Source organism: Crotalus tigris, unplaced genomic scaffold (assembly GCF_016545835.1).
Source record: "Crotalus tigris isolate CLP2741 ecotype Arizona unplaced genomic scaffold, ASM1654583v1 scf7180000017691.523996, whole genome shotgun sequence".
NCBI lineage: Eukaryota > Metazoa > Chordata > Lepidosauria > Squamata > Viperidae > Crotalus > Crotalus tigris.
Genome location: NW_024096570.1, coordinates 200718 through 222648, shown reverse-complemented (window position 1 = coordinate 222648; position 21931 = coordinate 200718). Strand labels below are relative to the sequence as shown.

Below are 21931 nucleotides of genomic sequence, written 5' to 3'. Positions count from 1 at the left end.
GCTACCTAAGTTTTGGCAGGCTGGATCTTCCGTTACTTCGCCAAAGTAGTTAATTGGGGATTGTGGTTTATGACATATTGCAGGGGTGGGAAGTTCAACTTGTTATTATGTAACCTTGGGTGGGGACTTTCAGTCTTGGTTTCACCTTTGTTCATGCCAATATTATGTAGCCATTAAATTCTTTGAGGAAAGCAATTGCCTCAGAATTCTTATTTCTACTGGTCTCATCTATGGGAACTATGACAGAGAGGAGATGTTTCAAATCTAATGAGTAAAGTATAAGTAGTCCTCAACTTAGAATCACAATTGAGCCAAAAATTTATGTTAGTGAGACAATTAGGTGAATTTTGCTCCATTTTACGACCTTACTTGCCACAGTTGTTAAGTGAATCACTGCAGCTATTAAGTTAATAATGTGATTGTTAAGTGAATCTGGCTTCCACATAGACTTTGCTTATCAGAAGGTCACAAAGAGCTGATCACATGACCCAGGGACATTGCAACTGTCAGAATTATGAGTCAGTTGCCAAGCGTCTGAATTTTGATCACATGACCCTGGGAATGCTGCAATGGTCATGTGAAAAATGGTCATAAGTCCATTTTTAGTGCCATTGTAACTTCAAATGGTTAATAAATGAATTGTTGTAAGTCAAAAACTATCTGTATTGTGGTTTGGATTGTTGTTTTCTTGGCCAAATTATAACTCAATGGTCCATATCAGTTAGATTAATTAATTTCATAATGGAATTGGCCCTGACAGATGAGAACTCATCTATTAAAGGAAATAATTTAAGAGCTCAGCTTGTTAAAAGCAACCAAATGTTGGCAGAAACTTCAATGTTTATTGACATTTTTGCTGTCTTGGAGGTAAGTAATAGCCAAATCAATGAATGCAGCTTGAAATATAATTTCTATTATTGATGCCCCTGGATTGACCATAATAAAAAGAGAATAATGAAAGCGTAGACAGGAAAAAATATTTTTTTTTCTCCTTTAGCAAATGAAAAGGCAGAAATGTTAAATATAGTTGAACATAGCCAAAACAGTCTATAGTGAGACATATTTTTTTATTTATCAGTTGTCATAAAGGCACTGCTGCCATAATGAATATATAAGCTATCAACAACACATAACAAAATAAAAAACATTGCAGTCAAATCTTTGCTTACGCAAGAAATGAATTATAATTATGAATTATACCCAATCTCTGAGCGGTAGAGGTTAAAACACTCGCCTTACACTCAGGAGACTGAGAGTTCAATCCTAGGCAGTAGCGGATGCTTCTCTATTAGGCCGTAAAAAGAAAATATTGGCTGCGAACTCCGCGTAGATGTCAGGAAGGGCATCCGGCCAGCAAATGCTCAACTTCATTCAGTAATCCTGACTCCACCCTGATGCAAGGGATTAAAAGAGTTTTTTTTTTAAAAAAAAAATAACCAATTTCTGTAGCTGAACCAAGACTCCTAGTAGGGTGATTGTGAAGACAAAGTGAGGGAATTTTATATGAGAAATATCTACTCAAGCAGAGGGCAACTTCTGGAGGCCTCATCTGGAAGTACACATACTTTCTTGACAACAGTACAGAAATAGCTTGCAGTTGACTATTTGGGAGGGAGGCCTTGCTCACGGTCACTCATGCCTTGCTCACCTCCCATCTGGATTCCTGCAATGCCCACTACATGGGCCTGCATTTGAAGACCTGGAATAGTCCAGAATGCAGCAGTGGGATTGCCCATGTAACACTTCTGTTATACAAGCTACACTGACTTAGTTTCTTTCTGGGTGCAATTCAAGGTGCTGGTCATCACTTTTAAAATTCCACATGACACAGGACCATGCTATCTGCAAGTCCTCCTTTCCCTAAGGACATTTACCTGGCTTACCAGGACAGATAGGGTGGGCAATATCTTAGTTCCTTCCTGTAAATATTGCCTGCGATGAGAGCTAGAAATCTCTTTTCAGCGACAGCCTCTGCCCTATGGAATCCTATGCCCACTGAAGTTTGGTAAGCCTCCACCCTTTTAGCCTTCCAAAAGCCCTTTAAAGGCCTGGCTCTCTCCCCCCCCCCAAGTGTTCAGAGAAAACTAAATAATCACACATTAGAATCACCAGGTTTTTGCTGTGTTTAATTTTTCAATCAGTTGAGTTTTACAGTTTTAATAAGATTTTACAGTCTATGTATCTTTCCTTTGGACCTGCCCAGAGTTGGTTGAAAGATGAGTGGCTAAATAAATTTCTGTCTAGTTTAATGAAAAGGACTAGGGGTGACATGGTTGCAGTCTTGCAATATTTAAGGGGCTGCCACGAAGAAGAGGGGGTCAACCTATTCTCCAAACATTTGAAAATAGAACAAGAAGTAATGGAGGGAAACTAATCAAGGAGAGGGCCAACCTAGAATTAAGGAGAAATTTTCTGATGGTATAGGGTTCCTGCTTGAGCAGGGGGTTGGACTAGAAGACCTCCAAGGCCCTTCCAACTGTTAAATCTATTCTGAAATTAATTTGTCTTCAAAAATGTTACACTGGCTCAAGGTATAGGGTCATTCAACCATCACTGTTGTTCTTTTCTTTTTCTTCCATGTCAATTTTTCCCAAGATTCAGTCTTGTCCAGACCTGGGCATTTTACATCCAGCCCTTTGATTGTCCTTATAGGGCAGGGGTAGGCCACCTTGGCTCTTTTATGACTTGTAGACTTCAACTCCCAGAATTCCTGAGCCAGCATGGCTCAGCTTGGAAACTCTCCCTTTCTCCTCAGCATGGCTGGCTCAGGAATTCTGGGAGTTGAAGTCCACGAGTCATAAAAGAGCCAAGGTTGCCTACCCCTGCTATAGGGCCTGTTGTAGATCAACCGAAAGTTAGAAAATAAAATGTAAATAAGCAGGGGGGCAGAAGACGACGAATCAGCTGGTGAGAAAAAGAGCTTTTCTGCACCTGTGGCGGTTGGGCTGAAACAGTCCCAGTTTCTCATGTGGCCCTCTGGGAAAATTAATTGCCCACCCCTATTCTTGACTTTATCAAGTAATAGTATGATCCACTTTATCAAGTAATAGTATGATCATAATAGTATGATCACCATTCTTGCATCTGTCACCAATTCTGTCAATGGTGTCCCCTCCCAAGTGTGTGTGTGTGTGTGGGGGGGAAGCAGGTCCAAAGTCTGCCGCGACTCCAAGGAGCGGGAAACGTAGCACAGGGTGCTTCAGTGGGCAGAAAAGGACTTTGGAGGGCCAGGGCAGATGGGTTTGAGACTACTCTAGCCTTCCAGGACCTTTTTTGGCCCTTGAGACACCCTGTGCTCCCCTTAACAACTGCATCAGGGAGAGAAGGAGGGAGGTGATCACAAGGTTGCCTCACTTAATGACCGTCATGACTTGTAACTGTAATAGGCTCCATTATGGTCATCAGTCAAGAATTACCTGTAAAGAAGTCTTTCCTTTATCCGTTCTGAATCTCCTCACGTATAGATTCCATGGCTGATCCAAAGTATCTAACCTTTCTAAATTAATTTTTATTGAAGAAAAATTTCAAAATAAAATATTTAAAGGGGAAAAGAACGCAAGAGGAAAATGGTGAGGAAAAAAAATGAAAGAATAAGGAAAGAGAAACAGGTGGAATCATGAAAAAAATGCCTTCCGATCTTCTTTACAGCCGTTATAAATGCATTAAAATGTTCCTTTCTTTAAACTTGCATAACTCCCTTCTTTTAAATAATCTCTAATGTTGTAAAACATTCGTATTTGTAGTTTTAAACCGATTTAATAACATTGTTGCTATTTTATGCTCTTTTTTTATGACAGATTATTTATTAAAAGTGTTCAGTAAATAAAAAATAATCCAAAATGTTGGGAAAAAGCGAAATGGCTATAAATATCCGGGCTACTCTAGATATTGGAGCAGTAAAGATCTCTTTGCTGCCATCTACTGGCTGCATGAATTTATGCAGTTCAGATATTATATACTATAGCCTCATAGAAGTGGAATGGGGAAGGTACCTTTCACTTACCATTAAACAGTCAATCAAGTACATGCATTTTCTCCTGCTCATAGAAGTATGCATAAAAATAATTTCACACTTATCTAGGTAAGTGACATTTGCTGTTGCCATAGAGTCTGAATTTCTTCTTACTAGGTCTTTTAATCTCCCTGGAGGCAAAAATATCCAGGCTCAAATTACCTTACTTTGGACACATCATGCAAAGACACAGATCTCTGGAGAAGTCTACAATGCTGAGAAAGGTGGAAGAGAACTGCCAACAGCAAGGTGGCTGGTGTCAATTACTGTGACAATGAGACACTGTTGGAAAACTTAAGGGACCAAGTTGGGGACAGAGTCTCCTGGAGAAAACCTCATTGATGTGGTGGCTAAGAATTGATCTCCATAGTCCATCAAAAAAAAAAGCTCTCCAATTTAAGAAGCCTGCCAGCCCAGCAAAACACACTGCCCAAGTGCAATAATTCAAGAACTCCTAACAGCTGCAAGCACAGTGCATGGAGAGTTAATTGACCTATTTATTGCATATAATTGGGCACATTATTATAATTAAAGAAGCACTCCTTTTATGGGTTGCTATGCAGTTTTCCAGCCTTTAGGGTGGCTGTTGGGGGAAGAATGGGCAAACACGTAGAGAAGGAAACATTTTTGCTAGCTGATGTTCTCCCACTTGGCCTCCAGAAACAGAATATTAATATTATTACAGCTCTTGATGCTGTAATAAAGAAAAGGTAGTGGATTAATTTGAGAATCCTAAAATAGGAAGGTTTCTTTACATGCTCAATGAATCTCTTTTTATGTTTTAAGTATGTTATTATTCTTAGCTGCGCTAATGGCCCTTTAGAATGGGGGGAGAGAGACTATAAAAGTAATAAATATTTTATTTTGTATTTTTATCCCATGTCTATCAAGAGTTCAGGGTGCTTTACATAATAGAAACCCTGCATGGTAGTTCAGGCTGAAAGATAACAATTCTCTCAAGGTAGGAACAGAAACCCCAGGCATCTTGAGTTTTATAAGAATACTATTCCCATCCTAACCATGACCCCAAACCTACAAATTGAATCAAAACTAATCCATCCAAACTTGGTAGTGTTGTGGCTAAATGTCAGCGGTGTGATTTGGCATTTAAAAACTCAAAACTAAAGATAAATAGCACAAGCTTCTTGTTAATAGTCATCCACAGATTTGAAGTAAGACAGCATGGTTTTGTGTAAATCATGACGTGCCTTAACAGGTTGTTTTTCCAATTCAGCAACTTTTAAGATGTATGGATTTCAACTCCCAGAATTCTCGTCTATGGCATGCTGGCTGAGGAATTCTGGGGGTTGAAGTCCACCCATCTTTAAGTTGCCAAGGGGGAAAAACCCTGCCTTAGCACAATGCAAAAGGCTTGTTCAAGAGGCCATTGCTTAATGCAGGGGTAGGCAACCTTGGCTCTTTTATGACTCGTGGACTTCAACTCCCAGAATTCCTGAGCCAGCCATGCTGAGGGGAAATGGAGGTTTCCAAGCTGAGCCATGCTAGCTCAGGAATTCTGGGAGTTGAAGTCCACAAGTCATAAAGAGCCAAGGTTACCTACCCTTGGTTTAATGCAATCATATACTATTCCCAGCTATTGACAAGGCTAACAGAATGGGCAAGGATTGCAGTGTCTGTGCTGGGTAAGAAATCTGGGAGTTGTTGCCCAGCATGCTCAGATAGCATCAGGTTCAAGACTCCCACCTTATGTAATCACAGACCACAAAATTTGTATGCCTAAAATGCACACGCTGCTTGGCAACTTGAAGAGCTGATTGCTGTTGACAGCAGTATGCCAGATGGACCCATGATAAGACTCATTAGCGAGCTATTTTCTAATGTAAGGTGCTTCTGAGATCAAGCATTCAGCCGCTTCTCTTCGTCCCTTTATATATGTTATAAAATAACTTTTTTTCAAATCACAATAACATCCTTGTAAAAGCCTCGTCTTGCATGATTTAGATATATGAGTTCTAAATGCACAGGAATTCTTGCTCAGATCATAAAAACCAAAAGGGAGCCTATGATTTAGACACGGAACATGCAGCTTTATAGCTCCACTGAATGCAGACAGTCCTCAACTTACAACAATTCATTTAGTGACCAAAGTTACAACAGCACTGAAAAATATGACTTACGACCGTTTTTCATAGTTATAACCGTTGCAGCATCCCCATGGTCAGGTGATCAAAATTTGGCCACTTTGCCAGGGGTTCATATTTATGACAACTGCCGTGTCCCGGCATCCTGTGATCCCCCTTCTGACAAACAAAGTCAATGAGGAAACCAGATTCACTTAACAACTGTGGCAAAAATGTCGTAAAATGGTGCAAAACTCAATGTCTCACTGAACAACAGAAATTTTGGGCTCAGTTGTGCTCGTAAGTCGAGGACTACCTGCACACACCACTATGAATGTGTGTGTGAGACCACCTACGGTGGAAAGCTGAGCAGAAGCCTACCAACCTGTCAACGTTCTTTTTCTTCAAGTTATCCAATGTTATTTCTACCAGTTTGAGTTTCTACCATCCTTGCTGCTCTCTTTGCTTGATTACTTTCATGAAGACATTTCATTACCCAAACTAAATAACACTGTAATTGCACTGATGACATTACCTAATATGGGTAATAGAACAAAGAAAACAACCAAGCTCAGAGAGCAACAAGGATCCCTTATTTCAGTGCTGAGCTACAAATAATTTCCTTTATCGCTACCAGTTTCCAATTATTTTCCAACACTCCCCCACTCCTGCCTCCATTTAATTGGCAAGCATTGTCCCCGCAATTCTGGAGTGTGCACACAATTCAAAAAATTTATGCCCAGAAGTGCTTCAGACCTTGGTCGAAAGCAAGCATCTTGAAAAATGGGTGCTACTGCTTTAAAATTTCTTAAAGCAGCAGCACCACTATTTTTTTTTTTTAAAAGCAAGGTACAAAATGGTCACCTCGAACTTATTGAAAGCAGACTACAGGCTTGCAGGCATTTGGTTCAAAACATCAACCATTGTTTGGGGGGTTTAAAAGATGCTTTTTGCAAAGGGAAATAAGTGAGATGTGAAAAACCAAGTCCACAATCACATTTGGGAAATCCCAGAATCTTTTCCATTTATTTAAACTCTGCATTTGTGCCATCCCGAGCATAAACTGTACCCTACCTCATATAACTTTGCAGCAGTTCTTAGCGGGCTTGTTTAACACTGAACGTGAGTTTAAGGCCATGGCTATGTCAGGAGCACAGCTCGCAGGAACCCCGAACACCTGAAAATGAATTATTGCATTTTTTGCATTGCAAAAACCCTGCCGGAGTCACTCATTTCTGCCAGTTTCTAGGCGTATGGACTTCAAATCCCAGAATTCCATAGCCAGTATGGTCGTAGATGAGAATTCTGGGTATTGATGTTTATAGTTTTGGAAGTTTAGGAAACACTGCTCTAAGACTTCTGCAAGAGAACCCAAATGGGTTATGATCTTGTTTGATTTTAAATATATCTTGCGTGCAGAGGGAAATAGTAGCACTTAGACTTATATATCCCCTCACAGTGCTTTACTGCAGAGTTCCCCAACCTTTTTGAATTGGTGGCCCAGAGGGAGGGAGGGGGAAAAAAGGGGATGGTTTTGTGGGAGGGCAGGTATGCATACATGTGCAAGAGCACCTATTGCTCACACGAGTAGGGCTGAGAGCACCTACGAACCTCGTATGAGTGAGGCCCCACCTGTCTGCGATGCTCGCGTGTGGGGCCAAAAGCACCGTAATGCTTGCAGGAGGCCGAGCACTTGCAATGGATTGAAACTAATCAAGGAGAGAAGCAACCTAGAACTAAGGAGAAATTTTCTGACAGTTAGAACAATTAACCAGTGGAACAACTTGCCTCCAGAAGCGGTGAATGCTCCAACACTGGAAGTTTTTAAGAAGAGACTGGACAGCCATTTGTCCAAAATGGTTTAGGGTTTCCTGCCTGAGCAGGGGGTTGGATTAGATGACTTCCAAGATCCCTTCCAACTTTATTATTATTATTATTCCCCATGATTTAAAATAAAATCAGAGGGCAAGCAAGGCCATTTCTTCCTCTGGACATAAGGTAGCCTAAATACAGGTAGTCCTCGACTTACAGCAGTTCATTTAGTGACAATTTGAAGTTACAACAGCACTGAAAAAAGTGACCTATGACCATTTTTCACACTTATAACCATTGTAGCATCCCCGTGGTCACATGGTTTACCTTCAGACGCTTGACAACTGATTCATATTTATGACGGTTGCCAGGTCCCAAGGTCATGTGATCAACTTTTGCGACCTTCTGTCAAAGTCAAGTCAATGGGGAAGCCAGATTCACTTAACAACCGTGTTACTAATTTAACATCTGAAGTGATCCACTTAACAAATATGGCAAAGAAAAGTTGTAAGGTGGAGCAAAACTTGCTTAACAAATTTCTCACTTAGCAACATAAATTTTGGCCTCAATTGTGGCCGTTAAAGTCGAGAACTACCTGTACTGTTGTGCTCAGCTCTTTAGCCACAATTTGCCTTTTGCCATCACTGCCTTGGATATCCGAGAAATCAGTTTTCACAGTCTACAACACACTTACACAGCAACCTTTCCAACATCCAAAATGGCAGCCACTGAAGCCTGCACAGATATATGACAAGTGTTTCATTAATGAGCCATACACAGACCCGGGAGTGAATTCTTACCAGCATGCAAACACAGCCACATCAACCATGTTCCATAGTTGCCACATCATGTGGGGGAAAAAAAAAGACACCGGGTTGATGTTTAGGGGCTTACTTTAAGTGGACCTTGTAATCTTCCTTGGATTTACTCTATTAATGGAATGTGATATTTAGTGCTGCTTACACAAAACTCTGTATTCTGAAATAGCTGCTTAGTTTACTTAAAGTGAAACTTTAATGTATGATACTTGCTCACATAGCAAGGCTTTGGTCTATTTAACATACCTAGCTGGTTCCCTCTAATGGGTGCCCAGTTTGTATGTTCTCTGCAACCAGAGGTTCTCACTGACATGAGAGTGCCATAAAAGCAGGCTTGAACAAAGTCTGTCAAGGCAATCATTCCTAACCATCTTCCATAAATGCTATGGCTGCCGGTCAGATGTCCCAGTCAGCATGGCCTCTTGTAGGGAGACTTCTCATTCCAACACACATGGAAAACACTATATTGGAGAAAGCTGGATTACCAACAGAAGTTCTACTAGCAATAGCACACACACCACCCTATGTAGTGCTTTACAGCACATTCTGGGCAGTTTATGCTGTAGAAGCACTATTTGCATATTACCCTCAACAATCTGGGTCCTCATTTTACAGGCCTCAGAAGGAGGAAAGGCTGAGTCAACCTTGAGCTCCAACAGGATTGAACTTCAGCCTGTCGGCAGAGTTTGCCTGCGATACTGCATTCTAACTACTGTGTCACCAGGGCTCCTAATACAACAAATGAAAAGTAGGGTATTTATGGTGCTCCAGTTATTGCCTCATCAATTCCCAGGGATATCCCTACTATTGACCAGGCTGGCTGGGGCAGCTGAGAGATGTAATATAACAGTGCTTCAGGGTCCATGGATTACCCACTCCTGCCTAGACTGTATATTCGCCTCTCCCTCAACAATTCACGAGGCATCTTTCAGCAAAAGCTAAAACATGTTCTCTATAGTTAAAAAATATATATGCCTAACTAGCCAAACTAGAAAAAGCTGTAATCTCCTCATGTCATATTCTGCTGTTCAATTTGTACAATCAAATGCAACTGTCTTTTTGCAATAGCAGTATTGAGGTCCCACAGGAACTCCATCAGCAATCCTTTCAGCAGATTCTCCATAGGAACAAACTGTAAGACCTGCTGGGGGGACTTGGAGTCGAGTAGGGTCCTCATAAGTTTATTTAGCTGTTGCAAGTATTGGAAAACTGAGTCTGGAAGACCTTGGTATCCAGCACAGAGCAAGACAGCATTGGTCCTTAGAGGCTGAGATGATGTGGAGCAAGCAAAGGAAACATGCTGGAAACAGTTCTGCAAGATGAAGACTAAGCCAGCCATAAAGCGTGTGAGGCAGGAAAGAACGGGCAAAACCAAGGCATCTCCTTTTTGAAGCTGAGGAAATGCACCCAAGAGGCATTCTAAAAAATGCAGCTGATACTTGGGTTCTCCGTCGTGTAGTAAAGAACAGCTAAAAGTCAAGAGAGATGCTGACTCCACGTTTTTAACTTCCAAGCCAGACTTACTTTCTTCATCATAAAACAGTGGGAAGCCTAAAACCAAGCACTTTTTTCTTTGGCTTATGCAATTGTTATCTGGAATATATTCACAATATTCCATAAGTTCTGATAATTCAGACAGCACCGATGATGCTGTAAGAACACAGCAAAATTGGCATTCTGCGTATGTTGTTCTTGTAAGGTCACCGTTAATAGTTTGGCCAACTAAAGATTTTTCAATGGCTTCGTTGAGGCTCTTCAAAACCTCACCATCACAGAAGGGAGAAAATTTAACGCTTGGCAATTGCTGGCCTTCCAAGGTATACCATAAACGACAGTCGAGGTTGCCAGGGGCTCCTTCTAAAACACAGCCCTTCCCAACATTACCGAGAACGTGTTCATCAATCCACTGGTTAAGGCATCCTTTTACTATCTTGTCTTCCCAAGACAGGGATTCCAGCAGTTTTCTCTCGTTGTAGGTGCAGAAATACTTGTTCCTCTGTCCAAACCATTTGGAATTCATGCTATAGCCAGCGTGAGGCTTCTTCACTAGCCAGTTATTTCGGGAAATAGGTTTTAATTGGAACCTCTGCAAGAAATATTTGACACAGCAGTCCCGCAGAGCGTTTAATCTGGCCTGTTCCGCCTCGTCCATATAGTCAAAGAGTCGGAGGTTTTCTGAAATCGTCTCTGTTTGGTGCTTGTGAAAGAATAAACAGCATTCTTCATGGACCTTGAGAAACGACTCTGGAATTAAGTGCTGGGGAAATAGAGCTTTTGTCACCAGTTCTGACCCAAAGTTCTGCAGCATCTTAGATAGGACGAAGTGAATGGCCTCCCGGCCCAAATAGCGCAGGCAAACCACATAGACCTCAGAGTTCCCTGCTTTACTCGTAGCAGGTTTAAAAACATGAACCTCCTCAAAGGAACAATTGAGGAGAAATAGCAAATTAACTGAACTGTGTTCAAACAAGGTGAACATCTTCAGAACAAAGGAGCCTCCATGACCCAAAGTCATTAGAGCAGTGACAGTTTCACAGTAATGCAACGGAGAAACTAACATCTCTTGCTCACCTGGGTTGCCCTGGCAATCAAAACTCCCATCCGAGGTGACCAAATGAACGGTGGCCATGTTGCTTATGAAATGCTGCAACCCCGTGAGGTGATTCAGACTCGTGACATCTCCGGTATTCTCTGGGCCAAAATACCACCAGGGCAAAGTATTGGCAATAAGCCGGTCATCCATAATCATCATAAGGGTATCGTTTGCTTCATGATAGGGATTCAAGGTATTGGCGACCCAGTTCCAATCACAAGGGATACGGTGAGACTTCAGATAATGGTTGAGGCTGGCTATAAAGGCGCCAGGGGCCTCACACAGATGAACTGAGTTGAGTTCGCCATTTTGTAGCGCGTCGCTCGGGAGAAGAGGAAAACTGCAAACGACCTCGTGGAATTTGCACCAAGCCTGAGTGCACAACTCAGCATTGACCAACTTCTTGACGTGGGCAATAACTTTCCCTGCTTTGTTGGTGAAGGAGGTGTGCTGATGCCACTCATCCAGTTGCTTATCACTAAGTTTGTTCTTGACTTCGTTCAAGGAATCCTTGAGAGCCTCAAGAGAACTGAATGCTTCGTGATTGGAGGTAAAAACCTGGCTGGGATCAGGCAACTGCCATTCATTGTTGGCTGGTTTGGTATACAAAAAAGTCTTCTGGAACAGTTTTTCAATTTCAGCATGGATATCTGTGCCAAACTGGTCAAAATTTATAAACTGCTCATCATACGTGGCCTTCTGTCTGTTCATTTTCAGATCCAGGAAAATCTAGAAAGAAAATGAAGAGTTTAAAGACCAAAGAAATGAAGTAATGATTTAAGAACTCAATAAAACACTTCCTTAACTTTTCATTTAGCACAAAAAGAAAAAGAAATTTCCCCTATGCGCTGAGCATTTCAGCTTACAAGAAAAGATGAAACAAATATGAAAACAAAAACTTATATCCCAGTAATCAGGCAGATGAGGCGTTCTTTTTTTTTCCAAACTGTGTATTGAGGTTAACAAATCCCAATATTTTAAGTTCTGTGATTCAAGAACAGCAGAGAATTCTGGGGGATGTAGTTGTAGTACACACAGTATACTTAAATGGGAAGACTGACTCTGAATGAAAAGCATGTTAAGCAGCAGAAAAGACTGAAACCTTCTAATGAGAATTTAGCATTTATTCTCAATGTAAAGAAAACTTATGAGATCTGTTTTTCTTTTTAAAAAATAGAATCAAAAAGGGAAAAGTAAATTATATAAATGCAGACAGTGATTGCGATTTTTATTTATTATTTAATTATCCACCTTTATTATTTTGATAAATAATTCAAAGTGATGAACATACATAATACTTTTTCTTTCTCCTATATTCCCCACAACACCCTTGTGAGGCAGGTTGGTCCAAGAGAGAGTGATTAGCCCAAAGTCAGCAAGCTGGCTATCTTGCCTAAGGCAGGTCAGTAATTCATAGTCTCCTGTTTTCTAAATAATTTTAGATTTAGATTTTATGATAATAAATAAGACATTAAAATAATTTCCATGGTGGACATAAGACATTAAAATAATCTCCATGGTGGACAGTTATGCTAAAAGTATTTTGAAGTTACCTCAAGATGTATAAGCATTTAAATTTGTCCACTGCAATAATGGGATTCCCAAGTGATTAAGTTTATTGAATTACGCAAATGCCACATGGGAATAAAATCTACCCAACCAACTTCCATTTCTTCAAGAGATTCCAACTTCAAAGAATTTAAAACAAAAATGTTGCCAGCTGGGATGACACCAAAAGAAGAAATGTTTTTGAGCAAAGGTATACTAATATGAAATTAAATATGCTAAATAACAAAAAGCAACAAAGGTCAGTCATTGTTTAGAAACCTTTTCCAGCATTTTTATATAACAGCTCAGATGCCAAAAAAAGGTACCAAATCTCATCCTTTCAGCTATTTAAAATATTATTGTATTTGAAATCAATGGGAAGATTATTTAGGAAAGTGATGCTCTATAATTGGTGTATCTATATATCTATATTCTGTTATAACTATTCTAATATCTCTCAAAAGGACAGTCGGAAACCATTTACAATGCGCTAATATAAAATTTCTGTAGCTCATATTATACCTCACATTTAAAACGGCAAGTTTTTCCATTTACTTCTAGAATAATTTCAAAATAAGGCGGCAAATATAAAAGAAACTGGAAAGCCAAATTGGTCTAATGGAGAAGGCATCAAGCTATAAACCAGGAGACTAATTCTAATCCTGCTTTAGGCCTGAAAACTGATTGGCAACTTTGGGCCAATTACTCTCTCTCAATCCAACTCACCTCACAGAATTGTTTTGTGTGGAAAATAGGAAGACGAAGGAGTATTAGATATGTTCACCGCCTTGAGTTAATAAAAATAAGAAACATAGAATAAAAATAAAACATAATCTTACCAGTTCATAGATCCTGCTGAACTTAATGTCCTTTACATGCAGACATGAAGAAGAATGTACAATGGCTATAAAATCCTAAACATGTCTAATTAAAAATAGTTTTCATAAAGTACAATGATTTACTCACAGATAAATGAATTTTGGTTTACTATAGAAGAGGGGTTTTTTTGTTGTTTAAGTACCCACCTGTTAGAAGGAATGCATTGATTACTGTTCCGAATCTGGTTGCAAATGCTGTAGATAAGTCCAAGTTCTACCTATTATGGAAAAGAATTCCAGTTTCTGCATGAAATAATCAGTCAGTTTCTGTTTTTATAATGTATTTTCTAAGTTTCCTGTAGTGGAGTTTTTACCACTGTTTTATTGATCAGCAGCACCAAGCCTACTCTCTTGATCTCAAAAAGATAAACAAGGTGACACCTGGTTCAATACTTGATGAGATACTACTGGTAACAGGAAATACCAAGTTTATAAACTATATTGGGAAGTTTAAATAAAAATCAGAAGGCGGATCAATTCATCTTTTTGCCCAAGAAACAACATGAAGTTGTCCACGAAGTCACTAGAAGCTCAGCTCAATTCAGAGAAACTGTCTTTTATGGATTTCTTTCAACTGAAGGTTTCTAAGGCAGCTAAACCCAATTGCACCATATTATAAAATCCATCAAAAGCTATATTTTATAATAAAAAGCACTTTACAGAGAGAGTGCTAACTACCAGATGACCGCAAGAAATAGAAATTCTTCCGTTCTCCACTATTCACTTAGAACTGAAGAAGCTTCTTGGATGAGAAGCAAAATGTCTTCAAGGAAAAAACAAGAAAGTCCAGTTGCCTCTTGAAAAAGCAGCTTTGGGACAACCATGACCTGGATGACTGAGAATCCCCATAGACATGAAACAATTGACAAAGGCACAGCAAATTTAGAAATATATCAGTATCATTGCAAAAAACAGAACATGGGACGAAAAAGAAGCATGAATGGCACAATCCTCAAGTCACAAGGCAATAAAGGCGCAAGAGGCATTTCATGCAATATCAAAATTATTATAATTAAGAATTATCGTATTATCGTAAATATCATTATTAAGAAGAAGGTGGCTGTCACATTGATGCACAAGAGCATGACATCCAGTTTCTAATTTCAGGCCGGCACAGTACACGCAGTAGTTCTTGCAGAATAATAATTAACATTGTTTCACTAAGAGATGATTTTTGCCTTTTAGATATTACCCTCTGGCATACCAACAAGAGGCAAAATTTAAGCATATTCTTGTTGTGGATTATAGGAACTATACCAGGATGGGGAACTCTGGCTTAGAAACTAGGACAAGGTAATGCATTAAATAGCTTTAGGGTTCTCAGATAGATGCTGGCTGGGGAATTCTGGGAGTTGAAGTCCACAAGTCTTAGTTGTCAAGGTTGGACAACCTTGCTCTGGGATCTCACAGCATCTGGCCAGATCTCGGCAGCCTTTGATGAACAGACAGCATCTCTTAAAGGATGTTTAAAGTTTAAAAATATATGGACCAGCCCATCCTACCAATACGAGACACCCTTTTCGACATGACTTAACCCACCACCCGTTAACCGAGCCCCTCTTCAGCTTTTCTAACCTGGCAACTCTCAAAACTCAACTTCGGCTCCCACCGTACCCTGTCAACAGATCCCCTCTCCTAGGGCAGGAAATTTCGGAAAAAACTCCCCTTATTTTACAACTTCACCTTCTTTAAAAACAATTCTTACAATCACGCCTGGAATGAAACATCGTCCAACTGATACACATGCGCACTTCCGCCTGTTCAGTTCCCGAGTTATTCAGAGAGCGTCTTTGAACGCATGCGCACCTCAAGGAGACTGTCGCTGCGCGTGCGTCATCTGCCGCGTGATGTTAGGGCGTGAAAACAAAAACCTGCTGGCGTTTTTTAAACAGACGTACCTGCGCAGAAAGACTTTGTCCGCGAGAGCCCGCCCTCGGTTCCCGCCGCTTCTAATTGGACGAGAGACCAGCGAGGCGGGAGAGCGCGCGTTCTGAGCTGGCAGTTGATGGAGCGGATATGACGCGAGCGGAAGCGGCTTAGCAGAAGCTGTTTGAAGAGATGCCCCTGAGGGTGAAGGAAGAGTGTGGGGTTTGGTGCGTACGTGGATCTGTCGTCCTTATGGGGCTGAGGACCGGGGAATTAATGATTAGAACAATCAGTGGAACGAAGTTGTGGGTGCTGCAACACTGGAGATTTTTAAGAAGAAACTGGACAACCATTTGTCTGAAATAGTGCAGGGTCTCCTGCTTGAGCAGGGGGTTGGACTAGAAGACCTCCAAGATCCCCTTCAATTCTGTTATTCTGTAATTCGGGACCGTGTCCGAGCTCTCTCTGAGCAGCGATGCTTCTTCGATGAACCTGAAGCAGTCACGCTCTCTCAGTGTGGGCCACACCACAGGATTGTTGTGGGGCTAAAAATCGGAGGAAGGTGTAGGAGTTCCCTCTTAAGCTCCTTGCGGGAGCTTAAAGGGGACGTAAATAAAAGCAATAATGAATACTTATTTTATAATATTGTGAGATTCGCACCGGTTTGTGGGTGACCTCCAAGAAATGGAATTAAAATCGGTAAACTGCGTGTGAAAGGGTTGTGCGATGACAGCGAAGTAAAAAAGAAAACCAAGGTTTTATTGAAAATCTGCTAAATTTAGCCAATAATGGCCATTGTAGTCAAGTGGATAATATGTTGGAGTGTTGTCATGGAGACCCAGGTGCAATTATACCATCAACCATGGAAGTTTCCTGGATGATTGTAGGCTGCTCATTTTTTCTCAGTTCAATTTACCTCACAGTATTTTTATTGGGAAAAATGAGAGATGGGTGCCCTGTGTATCATTCTTTGAACTCTTGGAAGAAAAGCGAGATATAAATCTAATAAAATAGTATTGCGTGAATTTAAATTTGGCCCTGTGATGTAACTTTTTGTTTTTGAAATGTCCTTTTAAATCAGTTGCAAAATTGAGATTTGTGGTACTATTAAGGCTAATAAATCTCAAGAAATGCAACATTTAATAATTTAATTGAAGCTTGAATTGTGCATGCAGCCATCTTTAAGATGGCAAGGGCAACAGTATAAATAGATTTTTTTTAAATACAAAATGGTAAGCTGGATACACTTTTGTTTTATCAGCAGTAAAGAAAAATTAATATCTTTAAAGCTAACAATCTTGTATAAGAGAATCTAAATGCATGACATGGTCACTTCATAGAGTTAGCAAAAAAACAATAGAATTATTGAACTGACAATGTCCCAGCCAATATAGATCAGTCTCTGTAGTTTTGTTTGGAATTGGTGAATAATTGATGGATTCTGCAGCAAACCTTATTTGATCTGGGAAAGGTGATTTGGAACACATGTTGGTACGCATGCATGTTGCATCTTTAGCATCTCCTTAGATCAAGATGCAACTTTTTAAAATAATTACTATCAGATGTGATGTGCTATATCACCTTTTCTACTGTAAATCTGGGTTGCTGCATAGTACTTATAACATTTGCTAAATGCGCATTGAAAGGAGAAAAAGGAAGGAATCTGTACAGAATAAAGTGAAAGTGTCTCCCTGAAATTGAGCTCAGCTCCTGGCTATATCTTATAATTTTCTGGGTAACAATATAGAAATGGCTTCTTTTCCCCTTCTTGCATTATGGTTTTAGCACTTGGGAAATCTAGTCTTCAGCACTAGGATTTCCTTGTGATATTGTATCCATTCCAGCCCTGTTTAGCTTTTTTGAGACAAGCAATAGGATCAATGTTGTTAAAAGGTCTGTAGCTATTCCATTGATATGCATACTTGTAACTTGGATTATTTCAGTAATAATAAAGCATTGCAGAAAGAATCAGAGGACCATCCAAGAAAGTTGTAATGGGTAATGTTGCTTAACTAGAAACCACTTTTTTCTAGTACTGATACTTTACCCATGCAAGTCTGTTCTTGGATAACCTTAAGGGGCACTATAACTTGCTATTAAGGAAATTAACAAACAGTGTACTTGGGCCAGGTGTGTCTATGCTTCCTGAGCAACTATATCCTGGATTGTCTAGGAGGCACCGTTTCTACAAGGGGAAGATTTGTTTATAAAATGAAAAAGTCAAGCTTTTTAATGGTTAAATAACACGTAAGCGTTAATGTAGTATTCTGCATTTACTTTGTGTGCGCGTGCGTGCATTTTATTAGTGAAATTGTTATTACAGATAAACTCTAGCTGTTAGTAAAGTGATAATTACTACTTGTATTTCATTTATGTCTGATCCCACTTAAGATATGTGTATGCATCTTATAAAATCAATGGATTCATTCATGTCTCTTCCTGGTATAGGAATTTGGAATCCATAAAAGTTTATATCATTTTGTAGCTTTCAAGATGCCACAAGCTTTTCTTTCCATAGTAGGTTGCAGTGCTGGATGTTTCTCAATTAATTTGCATTGCTGTAGAAATGCAGAGCTTTGGATTGGCCTTACAGGTAGTTCTCATTTGCTGACCACTTATTTGGTGACCATTGTAAAGTGTAATGGTGCTGAACAGGTGGTACTTACAACCAGTCCTCAAAGTTCTGGCTGTTATAGCACCCTTGCAGTGTCCTGTGGTCACATGATTTCTATTTGTGATCTCCCTGCTGGCTTTTCACAAGCAAAGTCAGTGGGGAGACCAGCAGGAAAAGTTACAAGTTGTTCTGGTAAGTTCCTCTGGGTGTTCTGTAATAACCCTGGATCACACACACAGGCCTTCCAGTGCTCACAGAGGCATTCCAAACCCTCTTCCACACCTCAACTCACACCAGGCCTCCTCTCCCCATTCTTTGTGGCACCCCCATGCTCCTTAAATGGGATTCCCACCACCTTCTGCTTAACCAGATGTCTTAGGGTTATAACAGCAATAGGAATTATCATTGCTAAGTGATGCAGTCCCATGATATCACATTTTACAACTGCGTTGCTTAGTTACAACAATCCCCATTCCAACTGCCATTGTAACCTGAGGACTACCTACATTTGCTTTTGTGGGGATTTTTTTGGAGATAATTACCTAATAAATATGCTTTTCCCTTTTCTCTGAAAGGGAACTTACACTTCTCTTAACTATATAGAAATATTGCATTACAAAATAATAGATAATCGAAATAGTAGAAAATAATGTTTTGGAAAGATCCAAAGATCCAACTGTATTTGTAATATCAAGGAATATATCTGCTAAGCTGCTAAGACAATCTTGTTGGAGTGCTGTGAAAACCTCAAGGATTAATTAAAAAAGATCTTGAGAAGTTTATTGATTGAAGCTTTTTTGAAATTATATCCATTAGTGCCCTCTTCAGCAGCTCTTTTCTTTTGAAGCTGTTGTTGCAGCACTTTTTCTTTTAAAATACGTATTAAATTATCCTGTGCCCATTTATCCACAAGAGTATCTGCAGCAGTTCGCTGAAGCTGTGGGCAACATATTCTTTAAAATACACATGTCCTTGAGATGCTTTTAAATTGTGTATATTTGCCACCCTCAAAACTCTGTTTTTCAGACCAGCATTTCTATGCCTTTCGCTTGAACTGAGAAATTTGAAAACATGAGAGTATGGCTGAAAACAGAATAGAAATACACTTACCCAATTCAATACCCACCATTCCTTATATTTTCACCTTTAATGCATATTGAATAACTTTAAAAGCATTTTGTATGAAAGGTCAGAAGGCTTCTTGCCTTTCTCTCAGATTACCTTTTGTAACGAAATAAATGGACTACTATGTTTTCAGTGTATTTTTCCTTGGATACAGATGTCCATACACAGCACTGAAGTGGTTGAAAGGTTGTTGATGAGAAACAAAACAACCTCTATGAGCCATGAAATGAACTCTAAGGGAAAAGCTACAAAGCCAGTGGATTTTTTTAAAACTTGCATAATCATTCTGTATACCATTAAAATAACCTTTCTCCCCTTATTTTACTGTGTATGTATGTGTATATATATATATATATATATATATATATATATATATATATATATATATATATAGGTCTTTGGTTGTTCGGGTTTTCTCCACGAAGCTGAAAACACCAGCCTGAAGATGACGAATGGGACTTCGTCGAAACGTCGCCAAGACACTTCCAATTTTACGCGGGAGAAAACCCGAACAACCAAAGACCTACATACAAACACCCGCGAAAACCTCAGAAAACAAATATTGAACCTCTACGGGGAGGAAATCCACCATCTGACCAGGACCTATGAAAAACTTGAAGTCCAAAGAGCTTCCATTTTATGCGACCTCGCATTCCTACGCAACTGCCGAGATCAAAATCTAATCCCCACATGTTTCCAACTGAAATTCCACTCCAACTCTGCAGCCACCAAACGGATCCTGAAAAGAACAGAATTGGCCCTAATCAGAAATGAACTTCACACAAAAAGATTCCTCCTAGACCGAATTAACAAAGATCTCCTCACACTCCACCTCAAACTCAGCAACAAGATCCACCCCGCACTTTGGGACAAATCCAAACAACTCGCCGTCTGGAGAGCCGAAACACAGACCACCCTCAAGACAGATACACACACCAACAAACTCCGAAGACTACAAGAACGCCAGAAACAAACCCCTCCTCCCTCACAGCCACACATGAAACAAACAGTGCATAACATCTCAGATAGGATCCTCACCAAAGCCGAAACCAATGTCCTTTCCAAAGGATTCAACTTTGCAGTCACTCCCAAACACATCCCCACTGAAACCATTATATGTGGAGTTGAAACCAGCCTGACCAAAATCAACCCCGATGATGCTAACAGAATCAGACTCGAAATCACCAACATCCTCTGTACCAGCAAGCCACCCAAAAGCAACTTACCCAAAGAGGAACAGACAGCACTACGTAACCTGAAAGAAGACACCAGCATAATAATCCTACCAGCAGACAAGGGCAACGCCACGGTGGTTATGAACACATCTGACTACCAAACCAAATTAACCAACCTACTCCAAGACTCCACATACAAACCCCTAAATACAGATCCCACCACCTACCTGGAAAAAACCACCAGATCCAAAATAAAAGCCTCCCCATTAGCGAAGAGATCCAGCAAAGAATCATTCCCAGAGAGAAATCATCCAGATGCCCCAAACTCTATGGTCTCCCCAAGATACACAAGGAAGGAACCCCACTCAGACCTATAGTCAGCTCCATAGGCTCACCTCTACAAAACCTAGCCAAATTTCTCGCCAAACAACTACAGCCCTATGCAGAATCCATCACCTCACACGTAAAAAACTCATTCCACTTTATAGAGATCATAAAGAAACAAAACTTACAGCCCAGCGACCTACTTGTGAGCTTTGATGTCATATCCCTCTTCACCCAAGTGCCTATCAAAGAAGCCTTGACAGCTATCCAAAACAAATATAACCCCCCCAAACACATCTTAGATCTGACCAACCACTGCCTATCCAACACATACTTCATCTATAATGGACAAAAATACAAACAAACAGAAGGAGCACCCATGGGATCACCCCTCTCACCTGTCATTGCCAACCTCTACATGGAACACTTTGAAACCCAAGCTCTAGAAAAATCGGATCACAAACCCAAACTCTGGCTCAGATACGTAGACGACACCTTCATAATCTGGCCACATGGGAAAGAAAAACTGGACAACTTCCTCACACACCTCAACAGCCTACACCCCAAAATACAGTTCACCATGGAAACAGAAGCTAACAACCAACTTCCCTTCCTGGATGTCTTAGTCTACAAGAAATCCAATGGCTCCCTAGGACACACCATCTACCAGAAGAAAACACACACAAACCGCTATCTGCACGCTCTCTCACACCACCACCCAGCACAGATCAACTCTGTAGCCAAGACACTCATCTCCAGAACAAAACGCTTAGCTGACGAACAACACCTAAAAACCGAACTACACACTCTCACCAATGTACTAACATCCAATGGATTCCAAAGAAATAAGATTACAAACCTAATCCAAAAAGAAACCCCCACTAAAATCCAAGACGAAGAACAAGAAAACGGCAAAGCCCTCCTCCCATACATAAAAGGCACCACAGACAGAATCAGTAAGATCCTCCATAAACACAACATCAAAACAGCATTCTGCACAAACAGAAAAATATCCACCATCCTTAGAAACCCCAAAGATAAAATTGAATTAGAAAATCAAGGAGTATACGAAATCCCATGCACCA

General features: G+C 40.2%; 2 protein-coding genes across 6 annotated transcripts in view; one reads left to right on the top strand and one right to left on the bottom strand.

The window, feature by feature from the left end:
- Positions 1–8282: 8282 nt before the first annotated feature.
- Positions 8283–15560, bottom strand: CMTR2 (cap methyltransferase 2). 4 transcript variants are annotated; one of them, XM_039338116.1, is made up of 3 exons: positions 15448–15560; positions 13890–13960; positions 8283–12045 (listed from the first exon to the last, which is right to left on the bottom strand). In XM_039338116.1, exon 3 carries the CDS (start codon positions 12025–12027, stop codon positions 9733–9735), a length of 2295 nt encoding a protein of 764 aa, XP_039194050.1. In that variant the 5' UTR covers positions 12028–12045; positions 13890–13960; positions 15448–15560; the 3' UTR covers positions 8283–9732. The 4 variants fall into 4 exon arrangements, with proteins under 4 accessions (XP_039194050.1, XP_039194051.1, XP_039194053.1 ...); XM_039338117.1 differs by having other exon boundaries at positions 15426–15522; XM_039338119.1 differs by lacking the exon at positions 15448–15560 and adding an exon at positions 15357–15421.
- A 137-nt stretch (positions 15561–15697) lies between these two features.
- The window catches only part of CEP295 (centrosomal protein 295), a 56375-nt gene continuing 50141 nt past the window's right edge, over positions 15698–21931 (top strand). Inside the window, exon 1 of one of the 2 annotated variants that reach the window (XM_039338111.1) lies at positions 15698–15835. The gene's annotated coding sequence lies outside the window, so the exon portion shown is untranslated. Of the gene's footprint in view, positions 15836–18178; positions 18202–21931 lie in introns of those variants that run through there. The other variant, XM_039338112.1, reaches the window with a different exon arrangement.

Bases quoted from the DNA above. Each gene is read 5' to 3' on its own strand.
- CMTR2 (XM_039338116.1), bottom strand. From the start codon at position 12,027: ATGAACAGACAGAAGGCCACGTATGATGAGCAGTTTATAAATTTTGAC.